The 24,603-nt window shown below is 46.6% G+C and overlaps 1 protein-coding gene across 1 annotated transcript in view; it reads right to left on the bottom strand.

Annotated features, from left to right (window-relative positions):
* Positions 1 to 24,603, bottom strand: part of LOC146783302 (allantoinase, mitochondrial-like) — a 1,087,389-nt gene that overhangs the window by 363,619 nt on the left and 699,167 nt on the right. The window contains exons 5-6 of the mRNA XM_085636065.1: positions 21,022 to 21,168; positions 8,442 to 8,487 (exon numbers count right to left, since the gene is read on the bottom strand). Of these exons, the coding sequence (XP_085492191.1) occupies positions 8,442 to 8,487; positions 21,022 to 21,168 (193 nt within the window). The remainder of the gene's footprint in view (positions 1 to 8,441; positions 8,488 to 21,021; positions 21,169 to 24,603) is intronic.

The raw sequence follows: 24,603 nt of genomic DNA, 5'->3' as shown, positions 1-24,603 counted from the left end.
CAGTGGGCACCTCCCTACAAGTGCCCGTGACGGGCTAGTCGCCATGGCGGGGAAGAACGAGGCGAAGCAGTCCCGGCTCACATTTGACCACAAGCGCCAGGCCAAGCAGCAGGCAGCGGACCAGGAGACGGCGGAATCTACCTCGCAGGGGACGGGGCCTGAAAGCGAATACCGCGCTCTGATGCTTGAGGTGCGGTCGAGCCTGAAGAGTATTAATGCTAAACTAGACGCCATGGCCTCACAGCTGGAGTCTGTCAAGCAACAGGTGGACTCGCACGAACCACGACTCGACAGCCTGGAGAACGAACGCACTGAATGCTGTGAGTTCAGACGTGAAACCAAGAAACACCTCACGTTCGTGGACAAGGAACTGGAATTCCTCCGGGCCAAGACTGATGATTTAGAAGCCAGGTCCCGCAGATCCAACATTCGAATCACGGGCATACCAGAGACGACGAACATGGGCAAGATGGAGCTCTATGTGTCAGAGTTGCTCCACGAGCTTTTTGATCCGGCGCTTTCCCCGATGTTCGCGGTTGAAAGGGCACACCGGTCGCTGGGGAAGAAGCCGCCGGTGGGGGCGGCGCCGCGCCCGATCCTGGCTAAGATCCTGAACTTTCAAGACAGGGACCTCATCTTACGCCTTGCACGTGAAAAGGGGAAAATCGAACATAAAGGTAATAATATCTCCTTTTACCCGGATTTCACTCCTCTGGTGCAGGCTGCCCGGAAAGAATTTTTGCCTGCCAAAAAGCTGCTACTACAGGCTACCATCCCATATGCACAGTTATATCCAGCCAAGCTGAGGGTGACACACGAAGGCACCACACACTACTTCACCGAGGCAAAGGAGGCGTTGAAGTTTGCTAAGCGGCTCGGAGGAGCTGCGGCTAGACGCAAGTCGCCACGTGTAGAGATGGAAGACGGTCGCCTGAGTGACAATGACTGACCAGGGCGTGAGTAGGCGGTGAGCGCCACCCATGTTGTACATTGTGTGTTCTACGTGCTGGTTCGTCCTCTTCCCGCCGGTGGCCACTCCTGTGGACCAGACTTAAGTTTCCGAGGTGACGCGGGGGGCCTACCCGCGGTATGGGCAATTTAATTCCCGAACTGGCACTCCTCGGCAAGACAAGGGACTCGGATGTGTTGTGGGTTACTTATGGTGTAGCCACCCTGTGAAAGCGGGGGAGAACGTCTGGAGCACCACGCCCCATGGGGTGTCTCCCATTGTTTGTGGGTTTCATGTGCACACACGTTTTGCGTGTACATGGTGGGGATCTGTCACAACCTGATTGGGGGGTTGGTGAGGGTGGAGGGCGGCGGGGGGAGTTGGGTTTGTTAAAGTTTAGAATGTTATGGTACGATGGATATGATTCTTTGCATTTCAACACAATGTTGCCACACGCAGGGCACGGGCTATATATTGGGATGGCGATACAGTGCAGGGGCGAGGGCGAAGTGACATCACCTGACTGATGGGATGGCGAAAGTTAGGTTATTGACGTGGAACATTAGAGGGCTTGGGGACTACAAAAAGGCTCGGCTAATGCAGGGGTATCTCACCCGACACAAGATAGATATCTGCTTTCTGCAGGAGACGCACCTATCCTCCACACCCTCACATCGGCTGAAGCACTCATGCTGGGCGTGGGTGTACTCCGCTGTCTATTCGAATTATGCTAGAGGGGTGGCCATACTCATACGGGCCGGGCTGGATTGGAAGGAACACCACGCTATATTGGACAAAGAGGGCCGCTATGTTATCACCCATGGTGTGCTGCAGGGGAGGGAGATTGTATTGGCTGCAGTGTACGGACCTAACGTTGATGACCCCGACTTCTTCAGGGAGCTATGGGCTCAGATCGTGCTACTAGATTGTTCCACGATTATTCTTGGTGGGGATTTTAATGTAGCACTGGTGGACGCAATGGATCGCAGGGGTGCGGGTGGGCCAACAGACACCAGAGCGCGACAGGCCGTTTTCGATATCATGAACGAGGGATTATTGTCGGATATATGGAGAGATAGGCACCCTGCTGATACTGTGGGGACTTGCATAACGAGCCAGCATGCGGCATGGTCCCGACTAGATTACTGGTTGGTCTCGCCGGATGTGGCGTCCTGGGGGGTTGAGGTAGACATTCAAGCACGGTCACTCTCTGATCACGCCCCTTGCTTGCTAGGGATTCGGGTACCCGATGCCCCTACCCGCGCGTTCTCCTGGCGGCTACCCCAGCATGCACTTACGGACTCTGCTTTTACCGAAGAAATCAGAGAGGACATTGTGAAGTATTTTGAAACCAACACGGGGTCAGTGACTACCGAGGCGTCCCTCTGGGACGCATTTAAGGCGGTGATCCGAGGCCAGTGTATTTCCAGGCAGGCCGGGGTTCTCAAGGCCATTCGCAGGACCCTGGGCAGGTTGGAGAGGGAGTTACGTGATTTGGAGGTGAGATTCTGTGCTGACCCGTCACCTGCACTGGCGGTCCAAATGAAGTCTAAGCTCCTAGAGTTCGAAACCGAGGCACAGCGCGAGGTAAAGTTCCTGGGCAAACAGGTGGAGGCCTGTCGGTACGGTGAGGGAGATAGACCTAGCAGGACCCTGGCGCGGTTGATCTCTCCGCGAGCGCAGTCCCACTTTATAACCTCCATAAAGGACGTGGGGGGTGAGCTCCGGTTAGGGCACGATGCAGTTCTGACTGCTTTCGCTCAGTTTTACTCGACCCTTTACACTTCTAGACAGACTACAGTTCCGGAGTCCCTAGATGCCTTCCTTGACTCGATCGCCCTTGTCTGGTTTAGCGACCACCACCGCCATTACATGGATGTCCCGCTCACTGCCCGGGATGTGGCGCAGGTGATAAAGAGCATGCCCGCGCACAAAGCCCCTGGCCCGGACGGACTGACCACCACCTTCTATAAAACGTACGTCGACGAACTGGCCCCCAGGCTCCTCTCGGTATTTGCAGAGGCCCAGGAGACTGGTTCCCTGCCTGACTCGATGCGAGAGGCACTCATAATTACGCTGCTGAAACCGGACAAGGATAGCCAACTGCTAGACTCGTACCGTCCACTCTCCCTTATTAACGTAGACGTCAAAATCTACTCTAAACTGATTGCAGACAGGCTTCAACCCTTAGTACCGATGGTGGCGCTGCCCGATCAATCGGGGTTTATCCCCGGCCGTGCCACTTCCCACAATTTGCGTACGATATTTTCAGTATTACACCACCTACACCCCTCTATACAGGCGGCGGTCATTTTCCTGGACGCCACGAAAGCGTTTGACTCGCTAGAGTGGCCATACCTGTTTCGGATTCTTGGGAGAATGGGGTTTAGTCCCCTCTTCATAAACCTGATACGGCCCCTGTATGCCGCTCCCAGAGCACGGGTGCGGGTTAATGGGCTGATCTCCAAGCCTTTTGGCATATCACGCGGGACCAGGCAGGGATGCCCTCTGTCCCCTCTACTTTTTGCCATTGCCATGGAGCCTCTGGCGGCTCGGGTCCGCCAACACCATACAGCCCGGGGTATAGGCTTCAGCTCTCGCAGCCTGCTAATCTCCCTGTACGCAGACGATGTGACGCTATATGTCACCAACCCCGCTGAGAACCTGAGCCCACTGTTGAGGGAATTCGTGCGGTTCGAGGGATTGGCGGGAGTAGCGATTAACTGGTCCAAGTCTGTCGCGTTCCCTTTGACGGATGCCACATCGGAAGTGACCTCGGACTACCCCCTGCGCTGGGAAACTGACTCGGTCAAGTACCTGGGGGTCTGGATCAGCCGTAACCTGAACGACTTGTGGCTGTTGAATTTCGGCAGGGCGGTAGACTGGCTGGAAGGGAAAGTTGAAATTTGGAATAAGCTCCCCCTGTCTCTGGTTGCACGGATCGCCCTAGTAAAAATGGTGGTCCTTCCTAAGTTTTTATACCTATTTGTGAATGTACCTTTGCCCCTAACGACGCATTTCCATGCACGGGTGCGGTCACTTCTGTTGACGCTGGTTTGGGCTGGGGGCCAGGCGAGATCTTCCTGGGCGCTGCTCACTCTCCCGTTGCGACAGGGCGGACTGGGGGCCCCAGACATGGCATTATACGCGCTATGCGCGCAGGCGCAATTCCTGCACTTCTGGGTGTTCCCCACTCCCTACCAACCGCATATTGCAGTGGAGACGGCAGTTGCTGCTCCTTTACCCCTAAGTGTGGCATTATACAGTAAGTCGTCCCGCCCCTCCGGGGATGTGGACACGGTAGCCTTGCTTCGCTGGACATGGCGGGAGCTGAGGAGGTGGGCGCGGCTCCCTCTCCTGTATGCGCCGGCTGCTCCCCTGAGAGGCAACCCCTTGCTTCCCTGCCTGCTTGACAGAGGGGGGGCCGTGGTGATCAGAGGAAAAACACTGCACACCTTTGCCGATATATACCCCGGGGGCATCTTCGGGGTTCCCGTGGAGGGTGAGTCTGACTCACAGGGGACCTTTACTGATCTTTTTACCCTACACCAGCTAAGAGAATCCTGTAAAACGCTATGGCCTCAATTCCCGGAGGAACCCCCACAACTCCAGGCATTACAAAATTTACTCTCGAAAGCTTCTCCCAAAAAACTGGTGTCCCGGCTATATAACTGTATGCAAGAGCAAGCCCCTGTCGTTGTACCTACCTCGCTAAACGCGTGGAACGCGGATCTAGAGACCCTTATGTCTGAAGAGCAATGGGCCTTTTGTTGTGGGCAATTGAAGGAACTATCACCTAATTACAGGCTGCGCCTGGTGCATTTTAAGTTCTTGCACAGGTACTACCGCACACCGCGATCGCTGCATCGTATGGGCCTTAGGGAGGATGACAACTGCTGGAAGTGTGGGGCCGAGCGGGCTACTTTCATGCATGTGGCATGGAGTTGCCCGCGCCTGGAGGAATACTGGGTGAATATCTTCACGGCCATCAATCAAATCCTCCATAGAACCGACACTCCGACGCCACATCTGGGGCTGCTGGGATATGTTCAAAGTACCCCACCAAAGACCAGGAAATTACACGCGCTATTGCTCCTATATGCTAAGAGGCAGGTGGCGGTGCGCTGGGGCCGTAAATCCGTGCCTAAATTTACAGAGTGGGTGAAAGATGTTACGTATGGGAATGCACAACTGGAATGTTACTGGGATTCGATGCCGACCGCTTCCCGTCCAAGGGACATCTGGGAGCCCTTTCTGCAGTGGACCCGGGAGGGGGCGGGCTCCCCCGACTCTTCACGTTCTCTGGCTGGGGCAGTTTCTGATGACATGGGTTGAGGAGGCTGGGGGCCGGGAGAGGTTGGCCTCGGATATTGGGCTCTAGCCTATTTTACAGCTGTCGGCAGCTGACTAAGTGTGCATGAGTGGAGTCGGGGCATGGTGGGGGGGGGGGGTTTCACCTTGCCTGGCTGGGCCGTGGGCTAGTGGGTGATATAGCTGGGACCACGTATGTTGCGTTATGCTGGGGTCCGATACATACACAAGATCGTCACTGCTGAGTGCCACTTAACATAGGTTGCTCCCTTTGCAGGTTTCGCTCCTAAATTGCCAAAAGTGAACTGTTTGTGTACTGCTGATTTCCATCTGTACCAGAGTTTGTGTTGGTTATGGTTATGTAAAAATGTATTTGGGTGTAATATGAAAACTGAGTATTGCATTCACGCTGATTTACAGTACTTGATTTGTTCGGACGTAGCCCGCTGCTGCGGGAGCTTGGAGCACTTATAACTGTAATGTCATTGACTTGCTGACCTGAATAAACAAATATAAAAAAAAAAAGTTACACTGAGCAATGATCACTAATGCGATTGATGTGTGCCAAACATATAACTCAAAATGGAGCAAACTGCAGGGAAACAGTGCACAACATGAAATAAACACAACCTAATGTCTAGTGTATACCTATGCTATTCAATGTATACACAAGTCAACTGGCATGCCTCGTAACACTCACCTCCTATAACGGGCAAGTGTATAATGACCAGAAGTAAGGTCGGAAAACAAACATCCCGATCATGATGCGTCAAGTCCTGCAAATTTATAAATTATATCATCAGTAGACAAACGAGACCCCGTATATAAAACGTATCAAATGTTGTGTACATATGAAGACGCCCAAGGACTCACCTCATAAATTCCCAAGGTGTCATAGAAGTGACCGCGCGTGATAACGCTCGCCAGTAAACTGTAGTTGGGGTCAAACACGCTAGCTTGAAATAGGCAGAACAAACCACGACAGTCACGTGGTTGCAAGTGCGCGTGCGACCAAAAAATGGAAATAAAAGGCGGACTAGTGTAACCAAAAAAGGCGCCATCTTATAGGGGAGAGAGGTTATGAGCTATTACTGATAATTCCCAGGTTGCCGGTTGAAAGACACATACTAATGCCGATAATGTAGAATTTCCCAGATCATCTCAATAAAAAATGAACATACTGAATAAACACTGTAACGCGGGTGGGTCCTAATATGGATCCAATATAATCATGAAACCCCAAAAAGACCGAATCCAAGTATGCAAACGTACATTGGAAAAAAAGGCGGTCCCTGGCACATATTCACAAACGGCCGCCATCTTGAAATGGACTAGTCAAAGCAAAAATAAACTAACTAATCCTAGTTACAGGTGTAGCCATGAGGTCAGAATAGTGAGTGAATAAGTATGCAATGAGCCAAAAATTGTGCCCGTATACAAAATATAACTAGAAATACATCTTGCGCGTGATGGTTAGTAAGAGAGTGATAAGTGGACACAAAACAGAAATTGAATCATATTAAAATGAGAAATGCACAAGTATCGAATAGATCAATCTCCAAGTGCAAGGAACTACTATACAATGTAAATAGTATTCATAACAACACAGGGGGAGGAGACAAGAGCAGCAGCCGAACACCGCCACCTTTCTCCGAGGCGAGGAATTATTGGCAATGGTGCCCCCTCTGAATGGTGCTCACGCTGGTAAGGTCGCATTTTGCTGGACAAGAAAGCACTAAAACAACGGCATTCCTTCTCCCCCGGGCGCTCGCGCTCCACCCAGTCTCCTCACAAGATAGCCGCCGTGTGGTGTTGTTGCTGCGCCCGGCTGCAGGGAATCAATACAAAGGCGTTGAAGGAACCAGGGGCTGGGACGTGTACCGAGGGCTCAACTCTGCACGAGAAAAACTGGTTTTCATTTTAAATCGGAGAGCGTAAGCGAGCCAATGGCTACAAAGGAAACGGAACACCCGTTAACAGCAGAATAATATTTTTAAAAACGGAAATGTTGCAGGTCTTGATTTTTTTTTGGGCTGTAATTCCCCACCTGGACCCCGCAGGCAGCTTCTAAACACCGAGGCGGCCAACTTCTGGGGGGTTTGAGGAGCAAACCAAGACAAGAGGGAACAAGCACACCACTGCCTTTCTCCGAGGCGAAGCAGAAATGCCTCGGAGAAACGCAGTGGCGGTTTCGAATTCGGGGGCGTGTTTTCCTTCACTCTCCTCTTGCCATTGGCTGGAGGAGATAATTAGACTTCTTGAAAAAAACACGCCCCCGAATCCGAAAAGGACGGGGCCTGTTCAGAGTGACGGACCTCTTCTCCAATGGCTGGCCAGCATTCAAGAGGCCAGCCAATGGAGAACAGGGGAGAAGAGGGGCGGGTTCAAGCCCCTCTTCTCCAAGTCATTAAATCTCGGATCGAGACTGCACAAGCGCAGCCTTCGAGCCGAGACCTAAAAACTGGAATCAATCTAGGCTTCCTAGCTTGACCAAACTGTATGATCCTAGGACATTGTTTTATTTCAGCCTTACCTCCTTTTTGTTCATTATGAAATACAAGCAGTTCAGGACGTGCACTGTACAAATACATCTTGTGTTTGATTTAATAGACTATAATGTTGTTCCATATATAACAACCATCTATGCCACAGAGAGCGTGCATCTGACAACTAACTTACCTCTTTGTTCACTGGTATTGTCATCAGACATGGTGGAGGGCATGAATGTTTTGAAAACAATTACTTTCTAATACATGCCACTTATTGCATTGATATAATCTGGGGTACTAAGGTGAAATACTTTCAAACGTTATAAGAATACACTTTTTTGAATTTTGAACTAACTAAATCATATTTTCAGTTCTTATTTGTGTGATGCCTTTCAATAAGAAGGTGTTTCTACAGTAAGTGGTGCAGGACACTACTGTGCTTCCTTGCGTCCACTTCATTTAAGTTGTAACAACAATTTTGAAAGATGTTTAAAGAACGAACTCCCGTAAACAAAATGATTTAAATATTTTTGGCGTATAACCACATAATAAATTAATGCGAAGGCCCACTACCACACACTCCCACACACACACTGGCGCAAACAACTTCAAACCAGTTGAATCAATTGAATTAGACGTTCAATCTAAATGCAGCGCTGGACTGCTCAGAACTGGCTGAAGGCATTACTCACCCACTTGTGCTGGGATTTCTTTTCTGAGATCCAGTTCGGCATGGAACTAGAGAACAAATGAGACACAATGGAAAGGAGGTTTCACTATCTAACTATACCCAAAAGGTACATAATCACAAAGAAAAGTAGGTGATGCCATCTTTCATCAGATTTATTTAAATTGCCACAAAGGGGACTTACTTTCTTTTTCTGTGAATTGGTCTGACCCCTCTTTTTAGATCGAGCCTAGAGTCAGTGTGCATGCGCTGCTCTGCGAGACTTGTTGCACTGGAGTATGTAAGAGAAGTCCTGCCCACTCCCCGCCCATATTTTTCATTGGCTTGTGTCTTTGTCCTTCGTAAATGCTGGCTTTTGATTCAGTAATCGGTTGTAGGTCCCTCCTAAGTACGTGCTAGTCTTCATTTGTAACCTGCCATGGCTACTGGCCCTTTTATTCGGTTGTTACGCAGTATGTCTTTTTAGTCTGTAAGCACTACTTTCTTTAATGAGTTTTTACACTGCAGGCACAACATGCTTTCCTGCAACATTCAGCGTGCCATGTGCGCTTTGTTATGTTATGTTATGTTATGTTATAGTGTGTTTATATAGCGCACGGCTACTCCAGAGGAGTGTCCCGGCGCTTTCCACAGGCAGCTCAGTGTAACACAGCAAAACAAACAAACAGCAGAGCACAAGGCACCAGGGGAGAGAGAGAAACCTAAAGGTTGAAAAGCCAGGTCTTCAAGCTCTTTCTGAACTGCAGCAAATTAGCAGAGCTGCGTAGAGCCAGCGGAAGCGAATTCCAAAGCTGGGGCGCCTTAAAGCTGAAAGAGCGCCCCCCAGTGCGCGCCTTCCTAACCCGCGGCACCACGGCCAGAAAAAGAGAATCTGACCGCAGTGAACGGGCTGGACGGTAAAAAGACAACCTCCGTTGCAAATATCTTGCACCAGTGCCAAAGAGTGCTTTGTGCATCAGCGTCAAGGATTTAAACATAATCCGCTTCCGGAGAGGGCTTTCATTTTCCAAACAGCCTGGTTTAACATGCGCTTTCAGTTTCGCATCTTTATATGCGTATTGGCTCAGGAAACTCCTCTGTGCTATTGCAACCAGCCAGTTGGGACCGCAAGAGGCAGGCATCTTACTCTATCTCCTGTGCGGGAGATGACGTCATGTGAACCAGCTCCAAGACTCTAATGGCAGTGTTATCCCACTGGGCGGCTGGAATCCTGGTCTTGCAGCGTGGGGAAATTTCATGAAGGGCAAAGCAGATGTGTGAGATTGGTGCTAACTTCAGAGACTCCGCATCGGTTCAGACGGTGAGGCGGAGCTTACTGGCTCTTGGGCTGACACTTTCAAAGAAAATGCTATGTCGGTTTACATCAGCTGATTAGCATGATGAAGGTGAGGCCTTACTTTAATGCAACAATTACATTAAAATGCGTTACTGGGGCTACCTTGGAGTTTAACAGCGCCCGCACCCTTCTTCCATGCAGCCTAGTGTAAAATAAAGTATTCTAAGTCGGAGAGACTACAAAATTCCAAAGTGGGACCCAAAATGACAGCTGTCATCCTTGTCAGAAATGCAAAGAGGACTCGACTATCTGCAAAGCTATCGCCAGTGAGTGAAATCAGTGGGAATTTGAACCCTTTTATTCTTTTCTGTCATAAAAACTCCTAATTTTGCTTTCCCGGCCAGTCTGCATATTTTATTGTGCCTCAAACGATATGGCCATTTTCAAAATGACAGGAAATTTGATCTACAGGACATTCCGAGGCTTGGAAATGTATGTTGTGGTGCGTTACGATTGCTTCCAGTAGAGTCTTGAAGAATAAAGGAATTAAATGTAAGCGATGGAAGTGGTTCAACAGCAATAAACACAACTTCACCTTAATAATAGCCGAGGATACTCGGGCTAGTACATTTGTGTCAAAAGCATTTTACCTTGCTTTGCCCTTAAAAGATCATCTGACCATAAATACCCCCGGAAACAGCTCCGCTACCCCCATCCCTTGCAGCTCTTCAAGGTAACTATTGACCAGCACCTCCTGTGTTCTAAATGGACTCCCTATTGTAAAAAAGTGAGCATCCAGGAGGTAGGTGAAGAATTAACTTTATTGTAACAGCGGCACAGCGCTTCCGCAGGATGCAGGACTCAGGTTGTAACTGACAATCCTCGAACTCTGAAGCATGGAATCCAAAGCATACACACAGGTACATGGTTCCATGTTCCAAGAGGAGAGAGAGCACGAGGGAGAAGAAGAAAGGGGAAAAGTAAAGAGAGATGAAAAGGAATGTAACACCTATTCTTTTATATGGTTCTCCTGGTCACACTTTAACCCATATATAAAACATTCAACATTTTGCAAATAATTCCTAAGAAGGACATCATTTTTAGGTCTCGCCTGACCCAGCGCATGCACTGGTCTGGCAAGACTTTTTGTGAGGGCTCAAAAAAGTGCTACCATTGTAGCCTAGAGCTACAGTGCATGTGCGCGGGCGCCTCACTTTCGTGGCCGCACGGCCGCTTTGATGTTCTCCGTGAGCCAGTTTTTTTTTCCTGTTTATTACTTCTATGTAGTAATGGTGGCACCCGTGCGCCGCCATTACTACAGAGCAGTAATAAACAGAAACAAGCATTGGCATAGCCAATAGGTCTCGCTTTTGGGACCTTATAAGTGTTTAGCCATGCAACAGTTGCATAACTAAATAACTTGAATCACCTTTCAGTCCTTTTAGAAAGGATCTGAATAGTACAGTACACTACTACTGTTTTTGGCAGGTGGGGGGATAGAAATAGGGAGTAATCCAGAAGGGAAGAGTGACAAAAATATCTGTAAAGTTGGTGCTGAAGCAGGTTTTGGTTAGACAAACTGAATGTGAGATGAAGCAAATAATTAAATCCTTAATAGCTGGAAATCTGTTGTACAGCCAATTGTGGTGATATGCAGCTGTTTGGAGAGATGTTGATTATAGGAACCGATGAAAAAATGTAAAAGTTTCTGATATCAATCAAGAGATTTTAAAATAATCCATGACTGTAGGTAAAGAGAATGCTCTGTAACAAATATAGTTAGTAAAGCTGTGCGACTACAGGGAGAAAAACAACAGGACCTACTCTGTGATGAGAAGAAATGTCAGCATACTTTGGCGTGGATGGACGCAGACACGCTTGCCTTTGGTCCTAAATACCTGCACTTGAAATTGCACATTTTGCATGTTTTGCATGTTTATTACTTCTATGTAGTAATGGTGGCACCCGTGCGCCGCCATTACTACAGAGCAGTTATAAACAGAAACAAGCATTGGCATAGCCAATAGGTCTCGCTTTTGGGACCTTATAAGTATTTAGTTATGCAACTGTTGCATGGCTAAACACTTATAAGGTCCCAAAAGCGAGACCTATTGGCTATGCCAATGCTTGTTGTATTTACCTTCTGTCCAACACTTTGCCAGCCCGACATTATGAAACTTCAAGGAAATATAAAAATAATTACATAAAACGAGACACATTTATCTAATTTATAGTATCTCCCTACATGGCAAAGTCTTAGAACAAAACAATGTTCATGATTTATGATGGAAGACACTGCCCTTCTGGAGGGCCTGCCCTCATGCGGAAACAAAAAGGAAGCACCCAAGACATGACATTTACATTTGAAGATTCAGGAGTCAAAAAGATTCCAATAGTCATGGTAGGAATATCGGTTCTTATTGTTTATGAAACATGAAATGATGCATGGCACTCAGTCACTTATGTCTCAATTTAGATCCATCTGTGATTATACACCGATTTCTAAAAAGAGTGACCGTCCATCTATGTTTAGCTGCAGAAAACCGCCTTTTCAAGACTCAGTTGCAACAATGAGGATTCATCGTCTCAAACCTTCATGAATTATGCATTTTCTATATAAAAAATCTGGCCATATCAACAAATACATCAGTGCTTGTGTGTCGGGGATCTGGAAAGGACTGGTAGCAGTCTAGGCGAAGTGAAGAGCACAGTGGAAACAAATCTGCCCAAGGTCACGCACAGAGTCAGAGGATAAAAGGAACTCGATGGGGGTGCTCTGCACAGGGAACAGAGAAGTGAGAGCTCAGATGGAACAGACACTCAAGAGGAACTTCATCATTTAGGATACCTAAACTCGGGGTCCCCCTTTTAACCCCTCATAACTCTGTATTCTGGATTTATTAATTCTCTAGTATTGATAACACTGGGAGTTACCAGGCACTAATCTCGGCGAATTGTCATCTCGGATTACTTACCGGTAAACTTCATTTTCAGCATCTATATTCAGTCCCTCTGAAATCCCTGACGTATAAGGTCTTTTTCTTAGTGGTTATCTCCTCCGGGTGGAGGTTGGGTAACATTGATGTCCCATTGTTGTCTGAGCAGCAGGTCACCAGGACTTTACCACCAGGAACCGTGGAAGAAACACGGACTCTGCTGGGTGGCAGCCTAAGTACTAGGTTGCAAGGGTGATTAAATGTACCTAATATATCGGGTGACTCCCTTTATTCTAGCTTGGGAGCACTGTTAGCGGTGACCTTGTATTCCATCCTTGCACCAGGCCTGTAGTTCGGTCCAAAAACCCTGCATAAATATTCTTTGTCCAACTTGTAAATCTTTTAGAGATTCCTCCAGTTAACAACAGAAGATGTTGAAGATTCTAAAATCAACCGAAACCCTGCATCATAGGATAACACTGGCCATACAACCTCGCTGCATTACAAGCAATAGGAGTTTTGCTTTAGGCCCAGATCACATTTCTAAACACGCTTATGCAGTGATATATTTATAGTCACAGAGAATTTCTTATGATCAAACTCAACTTTTCAGTAAAGTTCACCTCCGCACTTGAATTACTCTCCACATGGGTGTACAATTGTACTTTATATTAAGCCACCAAACTCCTGCATAGTGTAGGATTTTTGAGGGGGTGCGTCTGAGTATTTGAGGGAGTGCTCACACAGTGATACATTTATCGTCACAGAGATCTAAGTCAATAGTTCTTAGCCTTAGTAAGCTCATTAAAATGAGATTGTATTTTTTTTGTAATGATTGCCGGCTTACTTCCTAAATATATATTGAAGATAACAATGAAAACATGACACCACCACGGCGGTCATATATTGTAATTAAATTTAAAAAAAGAAAGAAACGTAACCATTCAATATAATTTTAATAGAACTGTACGGATGTTTTCTAGCAGACTCGTATGCTTACAACAGGTATAAAACACCCTTTTAGTTATATTGTAAATGATTATTATTTAATAGTGCAAACAAAGGGTACTTAGGTCTATGAATTACTTTGTCCTGCAGACGTAGTTTTAAACCGCAAGGGTAGCTCAAAATAAAATAATAATGAAGACAAAAAAGCATTAGTAAGCGTAAATGATTGTACCAGGAGCCCTGAAACTGACTGAAGTACACTTCTTTGCATGTGGATGTACCCATGTGATCAGGTAACATGCCATCCCTCACACTACAAGAGAACCAATGGCTGAACTGGAATAACCTATTGCCCCCTGTTGTATGCTTTTGTTAGTGGAAGCAAAAGCTGAAAGCTGAACATTGTCTAGTAGAAGGACTGGTAGACTGTGCGCCCAGTGTACTCCCTACACACGCCCACCTGACGTCAGGAGATGGAGATGGGCGTCTGATGGGGGGCTTGTATATCTCTTGTTCTGAGAATGCACTGTTAGAGTGACATGTTTCCACCGCTGTTTCGGAGGAAGCTTTTTGACTGGGTATCTCTTAACGACAAGCACCTCAGGGGTGTAATAAAGGCCCCCGAAGCCCCGGGTTGAGGGAGTGTGGGGGGCAGGTACCCTTACTCTGGAGGGGGGCCCATCCACTTCCAAAGCCTTCTCGCAAAGGCTGCAGGACAAAATACAACAGCTGCTGCCAGACTGAATGGAACCTGCTGTACGTGATGGCATATCCCAGCGCAGTGAAATACTCTTCAAGAGCTTGCGAAATACATCATTGTTGTTGGCAGAGAAGGCCCCCAGGGGAAAGGAAACCTCCAAGTATCTCGATATCAGTGACGAAAGAAACTACAGCAGAGCCCAGGGTGAGAGAATGCAAGACAACACAGGGAAGGAGAAAGGCAACCTAGAGAAAGCGGACACTTTAGAGGCACAGGTGAGAGGGAGGAAACGACATACAGAAGGGCGAGAATCAGTGTGAGGTGATAAAAGAACAGCGTACAGAAGAGGTGGAGACATGGGGAGAGGTGATACAAAGGCCGATGACAGAGGAGAAATGTGTGAGACAGAAATAGGCGAGAGATAGTAGCCAGTGACTGACAGTAGACAGATGATAAAGAAGCAAGCAAGTGAGAAAGGAACAGGGTAGAGGGACAGACAAGACACGTGTGTGAGCGATAGACAGGTGAAATACCAGAGAGAGAGATAGAAGGGGAGGGCAGTGATAGAGGTACAAAAGAGACTGCGAGGAGAAAATGAAATAGCTGAGAGAAAGAAAGAGAAACAGAGAGTGAGTGAGATGGGGTTGGTAAAGAGACAGACATTTAATAAAGGACAACTGAGAATATCAATGTGGAGACATGTGTGAGAGAGATAACAAACAGGTGAGAGACAGCTATAGATAGAAGTGGAAAAAGTGATAGAGCTACAACAGTAAGAAAGATACAGTTGAGAAAGAGAGAGAGACAGTTGTTAGGAAGGAGATAGGTTAAACATAGCTGAGAGATATAGAAGGAGAGATTTGTGAAAGAGAGGTGATAAAGACTTAGAGGCATATGGGAAAGAGACAGCTCCAAGGGCACACAGAGGTGGGCATGGGAGAGGGCGAAAGACTGGAAGGGAAAGACAGGTATGCGAGATACATTTGGTGATGAAGAGACAGAAGAAGGAACAGACAGAGAGAGATATGGAGGATACAGGGATTTGAGAGAGATGAACAGAGGTGAAACACAACTGAGAGAGGTAAAAAGGGCGGCAGATGAGAGAGGTGACAAAGAGACAGCTGAGAAAGCAATAGCCCTTAGAGAGCATAAGTAGTTCCTAACGAGAGGGATGAGAAAGAGACATGCAGTTTAGAGCAGAGAGGTGAGAAAGGGACAAACTAAAAGAGGTGATTAAGCCACAGACATATGAGAATGGGGCAGCAGAGAGAGAGAGAAAGAGGGGAGAAGTAATGAACATGATAAAAAGACAGGTGACAAAGACACAGAGGGAGAGAGAGAGTGAAGTAAATCAAGAGACAGATACAGGTGAGAAAGAGCTGAGAGAGTGGTAGAGTGAGCGGGGAGATAGAAGAGAACATGGTGATACAGAGACTGGTTATAAAGAGAGCAAAGGGGGGGAGAGGTAACCAGTTGATAAAGAGACAGACATGATACAAAGAGACAGGTAAGGGAAGAGGTAAAATAGAGGTAATAAAGAGATAATTATGTGAGTGCCACAGATGACATTTGCACCCTCCTCGACCATGGACACACCGCAGCCCTGATCCTACTTGACCTCTCAGCAGCATTTAACACCGTCTCCCACTGCACACTAGCCACTAGACTCCATGATGCCGGCATACAAGGAACCGCCCTCGTCTGGATCCGCTCGTTCCTCACCGACAGAACCCAAAGAATCAGACTGCCACTCTTTGTCTCCAAACCCACAGAAATCAGCTGCGGAGTACCCCAGGGATCATCTCTCAGTCCAACCCTCTTCAACATCTACATGGCCCCTCTAGCTACCATCGTCAGACAGCACGGACTAAGCATAGTATCCTACGCCGACGACACCCAGCTCATCCTCTCCCTCACCAAGGATCCCACCACCACCAGACTCAACTTCCAGGAAGGAATGAAGGACGTTGCATCCTGGATGAGCAACAGCTGCCATAAGCTCAAATCAGAGAAGACAAAAGTTCTCATCCTCAGATCCTCCCCCTCTGCAGGGGAAAACAGCTGGTGGCCCGCCCCTGACCACCACGGAACACACCCGAAACCTCGGCATCGTACTCGCCTCTTCCCTTTCCATGAACCGACAGGTCAACGCCATCACCTCCAGTTGCTTCAACACCCTCCGCATCCTCCGAAAGACCTTCAAATGGATCCTCCCAGAGTCAAGGAAGACTGTCACTCATGCACTCATAACCAGCAGACTGGACTACGGAAACACCCTCTACGCCAGGATCAACAAGTCTCTACTTCGCAAGCTCCAGACAATAAAGAATAAAGCAGCCAGACTTGTCCTCGGCATCCCTCGACACGAACACATCAGCCAACACCTATGGAACCTCCACTGGCTCCCCGTCGAGAAGAGAGTCACGTTCAAGATACTCACCCACGCCTACAAATGCTTCCACAACACCGGACCCCAATACCTCAACGAGAGAATCTCCTTCCAAGTACCCAAGAGAAACCTCTGATCCACCAACCTCGCCCTCTGCAGAGCCAGAACAGGAGGAAGAGTCTTCATCTGCATCGCGGCCAAGACCTGGAACGAGCTCCCGATCAACATCAGACGCACCCAATCCCTGAACATCTTCAGGAAGACACTCAAGACTTGGCTCTTCCACTGAACCAACTGAATGGAGCTTCTTACACCCCCCCCCCAGCACCTTGAGACCCTCATGGGTGAGTAGTGCGCTTACAATTCCCCTGAGAGATTGATTCAGGAAATACCGCCACAGCCCCCCAGGATGAGGCCTCGCCATCATCCACAAAAGTTACCTCCAACTAAAAACCATTGCCTCGGATCACGCCCCGCCCCTCATTGAACACATCCAGTTCCATATCCAGCCCAACCCCAGAATGACGCTCAGGAGAACACTCGCCTACTGACCGCCCGGACCCCAATTCCCTTTCACCAATGCCATCACAGACTACATTGCTCCCCATGCCCTCGCCTCCACAGACTACATACTGCTCGGAGACCTGAACTTCCACCTAGACAACCTCAGCGGTCCCAACTCCACCGCCCTCCTGGAGAACCTCACCAGCATAAGACTGAAGCAACTTATCTCCACCCCCACACACACAGCAGGACATACTCTCAACCCCATCTTCACCAGAGGAAACAACAGTCACTTCAGCCACACCACGGAACCCCTTCTGGATGGACCACCACTGCATCCATTTCTCCTTCTTGAAACCCACCGCACACAAGCACACACCACGCCTCCCATGCAGAAACTGGAACAAAGTCTCAGAAGAACACCTCACCTCTGCCCTCAGCTGCACTCCTCCCCTACTATGACAGACGTCAAGAAAGGAGCAACCAACTTCCAGCAATAGATCGCCAACTGCGCCAACACTCTTGCCCCCTCCAGAACTCCAGACAACACAACACGAAAGCCACCTGGTTTACCACGGACCTATGAGAATCCAAGCGCTCTTGCCGACGTATGGAGAAACCGTGGAGACACAGCAAAACCCCAGAAGCACGCTCCGCCTACAAGGCCGTCACCACAGCACACCACCAACTCATCAAATCAACAAAGAGAAACTTCACCCATGACAGAATCCTCTCCAAATCCCACAACTCCAAGGAACTCTTCGCCATCATCCAAGAATTCACCAGACCCAACAGCGAAATTGCAGATGTTCCTGCCTACCAAGACCTCTGCTACAAACTCAGCTCCTTCTTCTACCACAAAGATCAAGACGCTCTACGACAACTTCGATGACCAAGGCCATGGCACGGCCCCAACACCCCCCCCAGCTACACCATCCAGCAGACCCTCCTCACCTGGACCCCTCTCACCACAGAAGACACCGCAAAGACTATGAAAAGCATCCACTGCAGAGAACCTACTAACTCCAAGCCCACCACACATCTTCCACAGGGCCTCCACCGCCATCACACCTGAACTACAACGAACTATCAACTGCTCCCTCGAGACCGCCACATCCCCGACAACTGGAAATGCGCCCAAGTCAAACCCTTCCTCAAGAAGCCCTCCGCAGACCTGACAGATCTCAAGAACTTCAGGCCCATCTCACTCCTCCGTTTCACCACCAAAGTCATCAAGAAAGTTTCAACACCCAGCTAGCACACTTCATAGAAGCCAACAACATCCTTGATACCTCTCAATCCAGATTCCGCAGCAACCACAGCAACGAGAACATCCTTATAGCTGCCAGCAATGACATCGGCACCTCCTTCACCAAGGCCACACAGCAGCCCTCATCCTCCTGGACCTCTCAGCAGCCTTCAACACCATCTCCCACCACACAATAGCCGCCAGACTCCCTGTCGCCGGCATCCAGGGAACAGCCTTAGACTAGATTCGATCATTCCTCTCAGGCAGAACACAAAGAATGATACTCCCGCCCTTCCTCTTCGAACCTACAGAGATCAGATGCGGAGAATCCCAAGGATGCTCCCTCAGCCCCACGCTCTTCATTGTCTACATGGCCCCCCTCCAAACCATCATCAGAAAATACAGACTCAACATAGTTCATATGCCAATGACACCCAGCTCATCCTCTCCCTCACCAAGGAACCCAAAGTCACTAAGTTCTGTTTCCAAGAATGGATGAAAGATGTTGCAACCTGGACGAGCAGCAGTTGCCTGAAGCTCAACTTGGAGAAAACAGAAATCCTCATTCTTGGCCCCACCCCTCCGCACGGGACAACACATGGTGGCACCCCGCCCTCAGAAACCCACCCACCCCTACAGACCACGCTCGCAACCTCGGCATCATACTCGACTCTTCACTCACCATGAACCGCCAGAACAACGCCGTGTCCTCCACTTGTTTCAACGCCCTCTGCATACTTCGAAAGACCTTCAAATGGATCCCCCCCAACGCCAGGAAGACTGTCACCCACGCACTCATCACCAGCAGACTGGACTACAGAATTGCCCTCTACACCAGAATCAACAAAAAACTCCTCCGCAGACTCCAGACCGTCCAGACCGCGGCAGCCAGACTCATCCTCGACATCCCACGACATGACCACATTACCCAACACCTACACAACCTCCACTGGCTTACCGTTGATTAAAGAACAACCTTCAAACTGCTCACACATGCCTACAAAGCCCTCCATAACACCAGACCCCAATACCTCAACAAACGAATCTCCTTCCACTCCCCCAAGAGAAACCTCCACTCTGTCGACCTAGCCCTAGCCACAGTCCCCCGCATCCATAGGGCCAATTCAGGTGGCAGATCCTTCTCCTACATCATGGCCAAGACCTGGAACAAACTCCCCCTCCGCATCATACGAAGCCCGACACTGCAACAAATCAGAAAGGACCTCAAGAGCTGGCTCTTCGAATGACCTACAGAGCTCTTCTTAACCCCCCCCCCCCCCCTCCTAGCGCCTTGAGACCCTCACGGGGGAGTAGTGCGCTTCAAAAGTCCCAGATTGATTAACACTAATGGTACTACACCCCAGCCAGAAATGTAAACAGGGCAGCAACGCTAGCTGTTGGAGACAGTGTGGACAAGTAGGCACAATGGCACATATCCTCTGGCACTGGCCCAAACTACAAAAATACTGAACAGACATCTTAGCTGATATTAACAAAATGTACGATACTGACCTCTCCAGGTTTCCCAGCTACATACCATTAGGCCTCCCCAATGCCCTAACCTACCTCCTTGAAATCGGTGAAGACAAGGGCCATCAGCCTAGCCGTTTGAGCAGCCAAACAAGTCATATGATTGAGGTGGGCCACAGACAGAACCCCAACGTGACTAGACTGGCAGCATAAGCTTTGGGAACAACTTGGTATGGAAAAGCTGACGGCAGTCATAGACCGCAAGTTGCCACATATTATAAAGTATGGGGGCCCTGTGTACAATTCCTTTCTCACTAATTTAGGGAATTGACAGGTCCGGCATATTTACTCATACTATGCCTTACACACACACAACATAATGGTGATTGAGATGTTGAGGTGAGGTCTCTACCTCACTCCCCGGCCTAGGGACTCTGCACATTCTCCTGATAGGGGTTGTTGAGGGAACCCTACTCATACTCCCCGGTCCTCCCCCTTCCCTTTCCCTCCCTGCCATCCTATCATCCTCTCCATCACTCCTCTTTTGTTGCCCTTTCGCCCACTGTTGTCCCTCACCGGCCAGTGGATGTAGGTGAGATGGTTGTTGACTTATTAACTTACTAAAACTGAGTTAAACCTAAAAGCAGAAATACTTTTATTTCTCCTTTTTCCCAACTTTGCATGTGTACTGCACTGTACAGCACACATGCAAAGTAGCAAAAGTTTTATAGTTTGTCTAGGCATAGTATTATGTACTGGAAGGGTACCCTTCCAGTGCAAAACCTATGCTCGACTCACGCACACCCTTCATTATGATGCACAGGTGTGTGTGTGGCACGTGTCAGCCTGATTGAGCGCCGGTGCTAGGGGGAGGGGAGGAGAGTGCCATAACTCTGCCATTTCCTGCACTCTCCCCGTCACACAGCGCAGCAACTTTTGGTGCTGTGCTGCGCTGTGGGACAGGCTCCTAGATCGAGCCATTTGTGCACTATTCTTCATCCGGACTTTATTTAGAACCAGGGAAACGGGACACAGATTTTAACACAACAATTGCGGGCCTTTCAAGAACAAAGAGAATGAGCAAAGGGAAAGGTCGATAGATGGGTTCTTACCAGTAGAGCACACCCTGTATCTTGCAACTCGGCCATGGCCATGTGCAGATCCATAAGGCTTACATGCGGAAATTCATCCACTCCGCTGGAAATCATGAAGCATTTGAAGCCAGGCACACCGGCATTAAGCATGGGCACCAGCTCTTCCTATATTACAAAGAGAGAGATAAAAAAAAAAATTACATGCACTACCCAGACTGGCAACATAAAACTGCAAGAGGTGTCAGGGAGCAAAATATTTAAAGAGGGATTACTCCATAATGAGGAAACTGCTTGGGCAGCAGGTTGACAATCCTTGTAGGGAATTTTCTAAATATTAATTATTGTTATGAAAAGCGACTGATTGGAAATACTAGCTCATGTCCTAAACTGAAAAGCTCTTACAGCATGAACTGCTTTTCTCGGTGAATGGAAGGTTTGAATGTGCAGCAATTAGGATGTTCTTAGGAAAGAAATTACTTCTTCTGCACTGGACAATCTTAAATGAAGCAATATCTTTTAGGAGTTTGCAAGTTTCATATAGAAAATCACTACAAGGTGTGAAGGATGGTAAAGAGGCCAAAAAAAATATCGAAAAAAAAATATCGACTGGACAGAATATCGAGTTTTAAATATAGAATGGACAGAATATCGACTTACCAAAATATAGTGGTGAAGAATATCGAAAATCAGGTAAGAAATATCGATTGTCATAATATCGAAGTAAGTAATATCTACAGTCATAATATAGTTGTTAAAAATATCGAATTTTTTTATAGTGTTTTAAGTGTTAGTATATGTGTTAAAAGTATGTATTAATTTTGGAATGTATGTTTGAATATTTTTAAAGTAATGAATTTTATGTTATTTAATTTTTTTGTAATTTAATTCTGTAGCGGGTTGTCGGTTTATAGGGGAATAGGGTGGGAAGTAATTTAATTATAGTACAATAAATAATAATTTTTAGGAATTATTAATTATTTGTAATTTAAGTTTGCGTTTTACTTCTGTAGCGGGTTGTGGGTTTATAGGGGAATAGGGTGGGAAGTAATTTACAGGCACATGCATCAATGTAAAAACCGGTCGCAAACGGGCAGATTCTCAGAATCTGCCCCTTTGCGACCGGTATTTTTGCATTTGGGATGCATCATCCCAAATGCAAAAATCGCAATTTAAGGAATCTCTAAATTGCGATTCCTTAAATTGCGATTGCATTTAAGGAATCCCAAATTGAGATTCCTTAAATGCAATGCATGAAAGTGAAAAAATTAGCGATTTCGCTAATAGTGGGAGCAAATTACCATGAAGTTGAACTTCATGGTAATTTGCTAAAACTTTGAAAAAAGCACTTTTGTGCATTTTTCAAAGTTTCATGTTGCGCACACACATGCCCTTAGAGCATGTGTGTGCAACATATGTGCACAGATCAATTTCAGGGGTGCAATAGGGTGTCATTTTGACACCCTTGCACCCTTGAAATTGCAAGAGCAATTTGTGAGTACCTACTGGTACTCGCAAATTGCTCATGCAATCTCCAATTCATTCCTATGGGCCTGGCGGCCCATAGGAATGAATGGGACGGCATTCCTTAATTGCGATTTGCAATTTGCGAGTCGCAATTAAGGAATTTGTAGGAATCGCTATTTTTATAGCGATTCCTACATGCATAGGCTTTTGCAATTCCTTAATTGCGATTCCTTAAAAATCGCAATTAAGGAATCGCAAAAGTCTTTGTTGATGCATGTGCCAGTTAATTGTTATTAAGTAATTATTAATTGGTAATAACTAATTTATTGTAATTAATTATTCATTGGTAACTAATTTGTAATAATTGGTAATTATTTTTTATTAATTGGTAATTAATTTGTATTAATTGGTTAATTGATAATTATGTTAATTGTACTAATTTATTATTTGTTGCGGATTGTGGGTTTATAGGGTAATAGGGTGGGAAGTAATTTAATTATAATTAAGTAATTATTGAAAATATTTATGTGTATTAATAATTAATTTACTGTTAATTATTAATTGGTATTTTTTATTATTTATCAATTGTTGGTATAGAAAATTAATTGGTTGTTGATTAATTATTAATTGGTAATTAATGTATATTAATTGGTAATTAATTTCTATTAATTGTTTAATTGATAATTATGTTAATTGTATTAATTTATTATTTGTAGTGGGTTGTGGGTTTATAGGGGAATATGGTGGGAAGGTATTTAATTGTAAATAATTAATTTGTTGAAATTATTTTTGTATATTGATAATTAATTTATTATGAATTAATTATTAATTTGTATTTGTAGTTATTTATTTTTTTGTATTGAACATTAATTGGTTGTTAAATAATTATTAATAGGTAATTAATAAAAAAAAAAAAATTGGTATTTATAAATAATTAATTATTAAAGGTTGTGTGATTGGTAAATAATTTTAATACATTTTTTATTACCATTAATAATTAATTTATTTTTAATAAAATATTAAATTATTATTTTTCCTACTATTGCACTCACTGGAGTGGGAATAGTAATTGTTACCCCTACGCTATCCAACGCTTTCCCTACTATTGCACTCACTGGAGTGGGAATAGTAATTTTTACCCCTACGCTATCCAACGCTTTCCCTACTGTTGCACTCTTTGGAGTGGGAATAGTAATTTGTACCGCTATGCTATCCAATGCTTTCCCTACTGTTGCACTCACTGGAGTGGGAATAGTACATTTTACCCTCCCGCTATCCAATGCTTTCCCTACTGTTGCACTCTCTGGAGTGGGAATAGTAATGTTTACCCCTACGATATCCAACGCTTTCCCTACTGTTGCACTCACTGGAGTGGGAATAGTAAGTTTTGCCCTCACGCTATCCAACGCTTTCCCTACTGTTGCACTCTCTGGAGTGGGAATAGTAATTTTTACCCCTACGCTATCCAACGCTTTCCCTACTGTTGCACTCTTTGTGGTGGGAATAGTAATATTTTACCCCTTCGCTATCCAATGCTTTCTCTACTGTTGCACTCTCTGTAGTGGGAATAGTAATTTTTACCCCTACTCTATCCAACGCTTTCCCTACTCTTGCACTCTTTGGAGTGGGAATTGTAATTTTTAGCCCTACGCTATCCAACGCTTTCCCTACTGTTGCACTCTTTGTAGTGGGAATAGTAATTTTTACCCCTTCGCTATCCAACGCTTTCTCTACTGTTGCACTCTCTGTAGTGGGAATAGTAATTTTTACCCCTACTCTATCCAACGCTTTCGCTACTGTTGCACTCTTTGTAGTGGGAATAGTAATTTTTACCCCTTCGCTATCCAACGCTTTCCCTACTGTTGCACTCTCTGGAGTGGGAATAGTATTTTTTACCCCTACTCTATCCAACGCTTTCCCTACTGTTGCACTCTTTGGAGTGGGAATAGTAATTTTTACCCCTACGCTATCCAATGCTTTCCGTACTGTTGCACTCACTGAAGTGGGAATAGTAAATTTTACCCTCCCGCTATCCAACGCTTTCCCTACTGTTGCACTCTCTGGAGTGGGAATAGTAATTTTTACCCATACGCTATCCAACGCTTTCCCTACTGTTGCACTCTGTGGAGTGGGAAT

The sequence above is a fragment of the Triturus cristatus genome, chromosome 11, assembly GCF_964204655.1.
Source record: "Triturus cristatus chromosome 11, aTriCri1.1, whole genome shotgun sequence".
NCBI lineage: Eukaryota > Metazoa > Chordata > Amphibia > Caudata > Salamandridae > Triturus > Triturus cristatus.
This window is presented reverse-complemented; position numbering and strand designations above follow the sequence as displayed.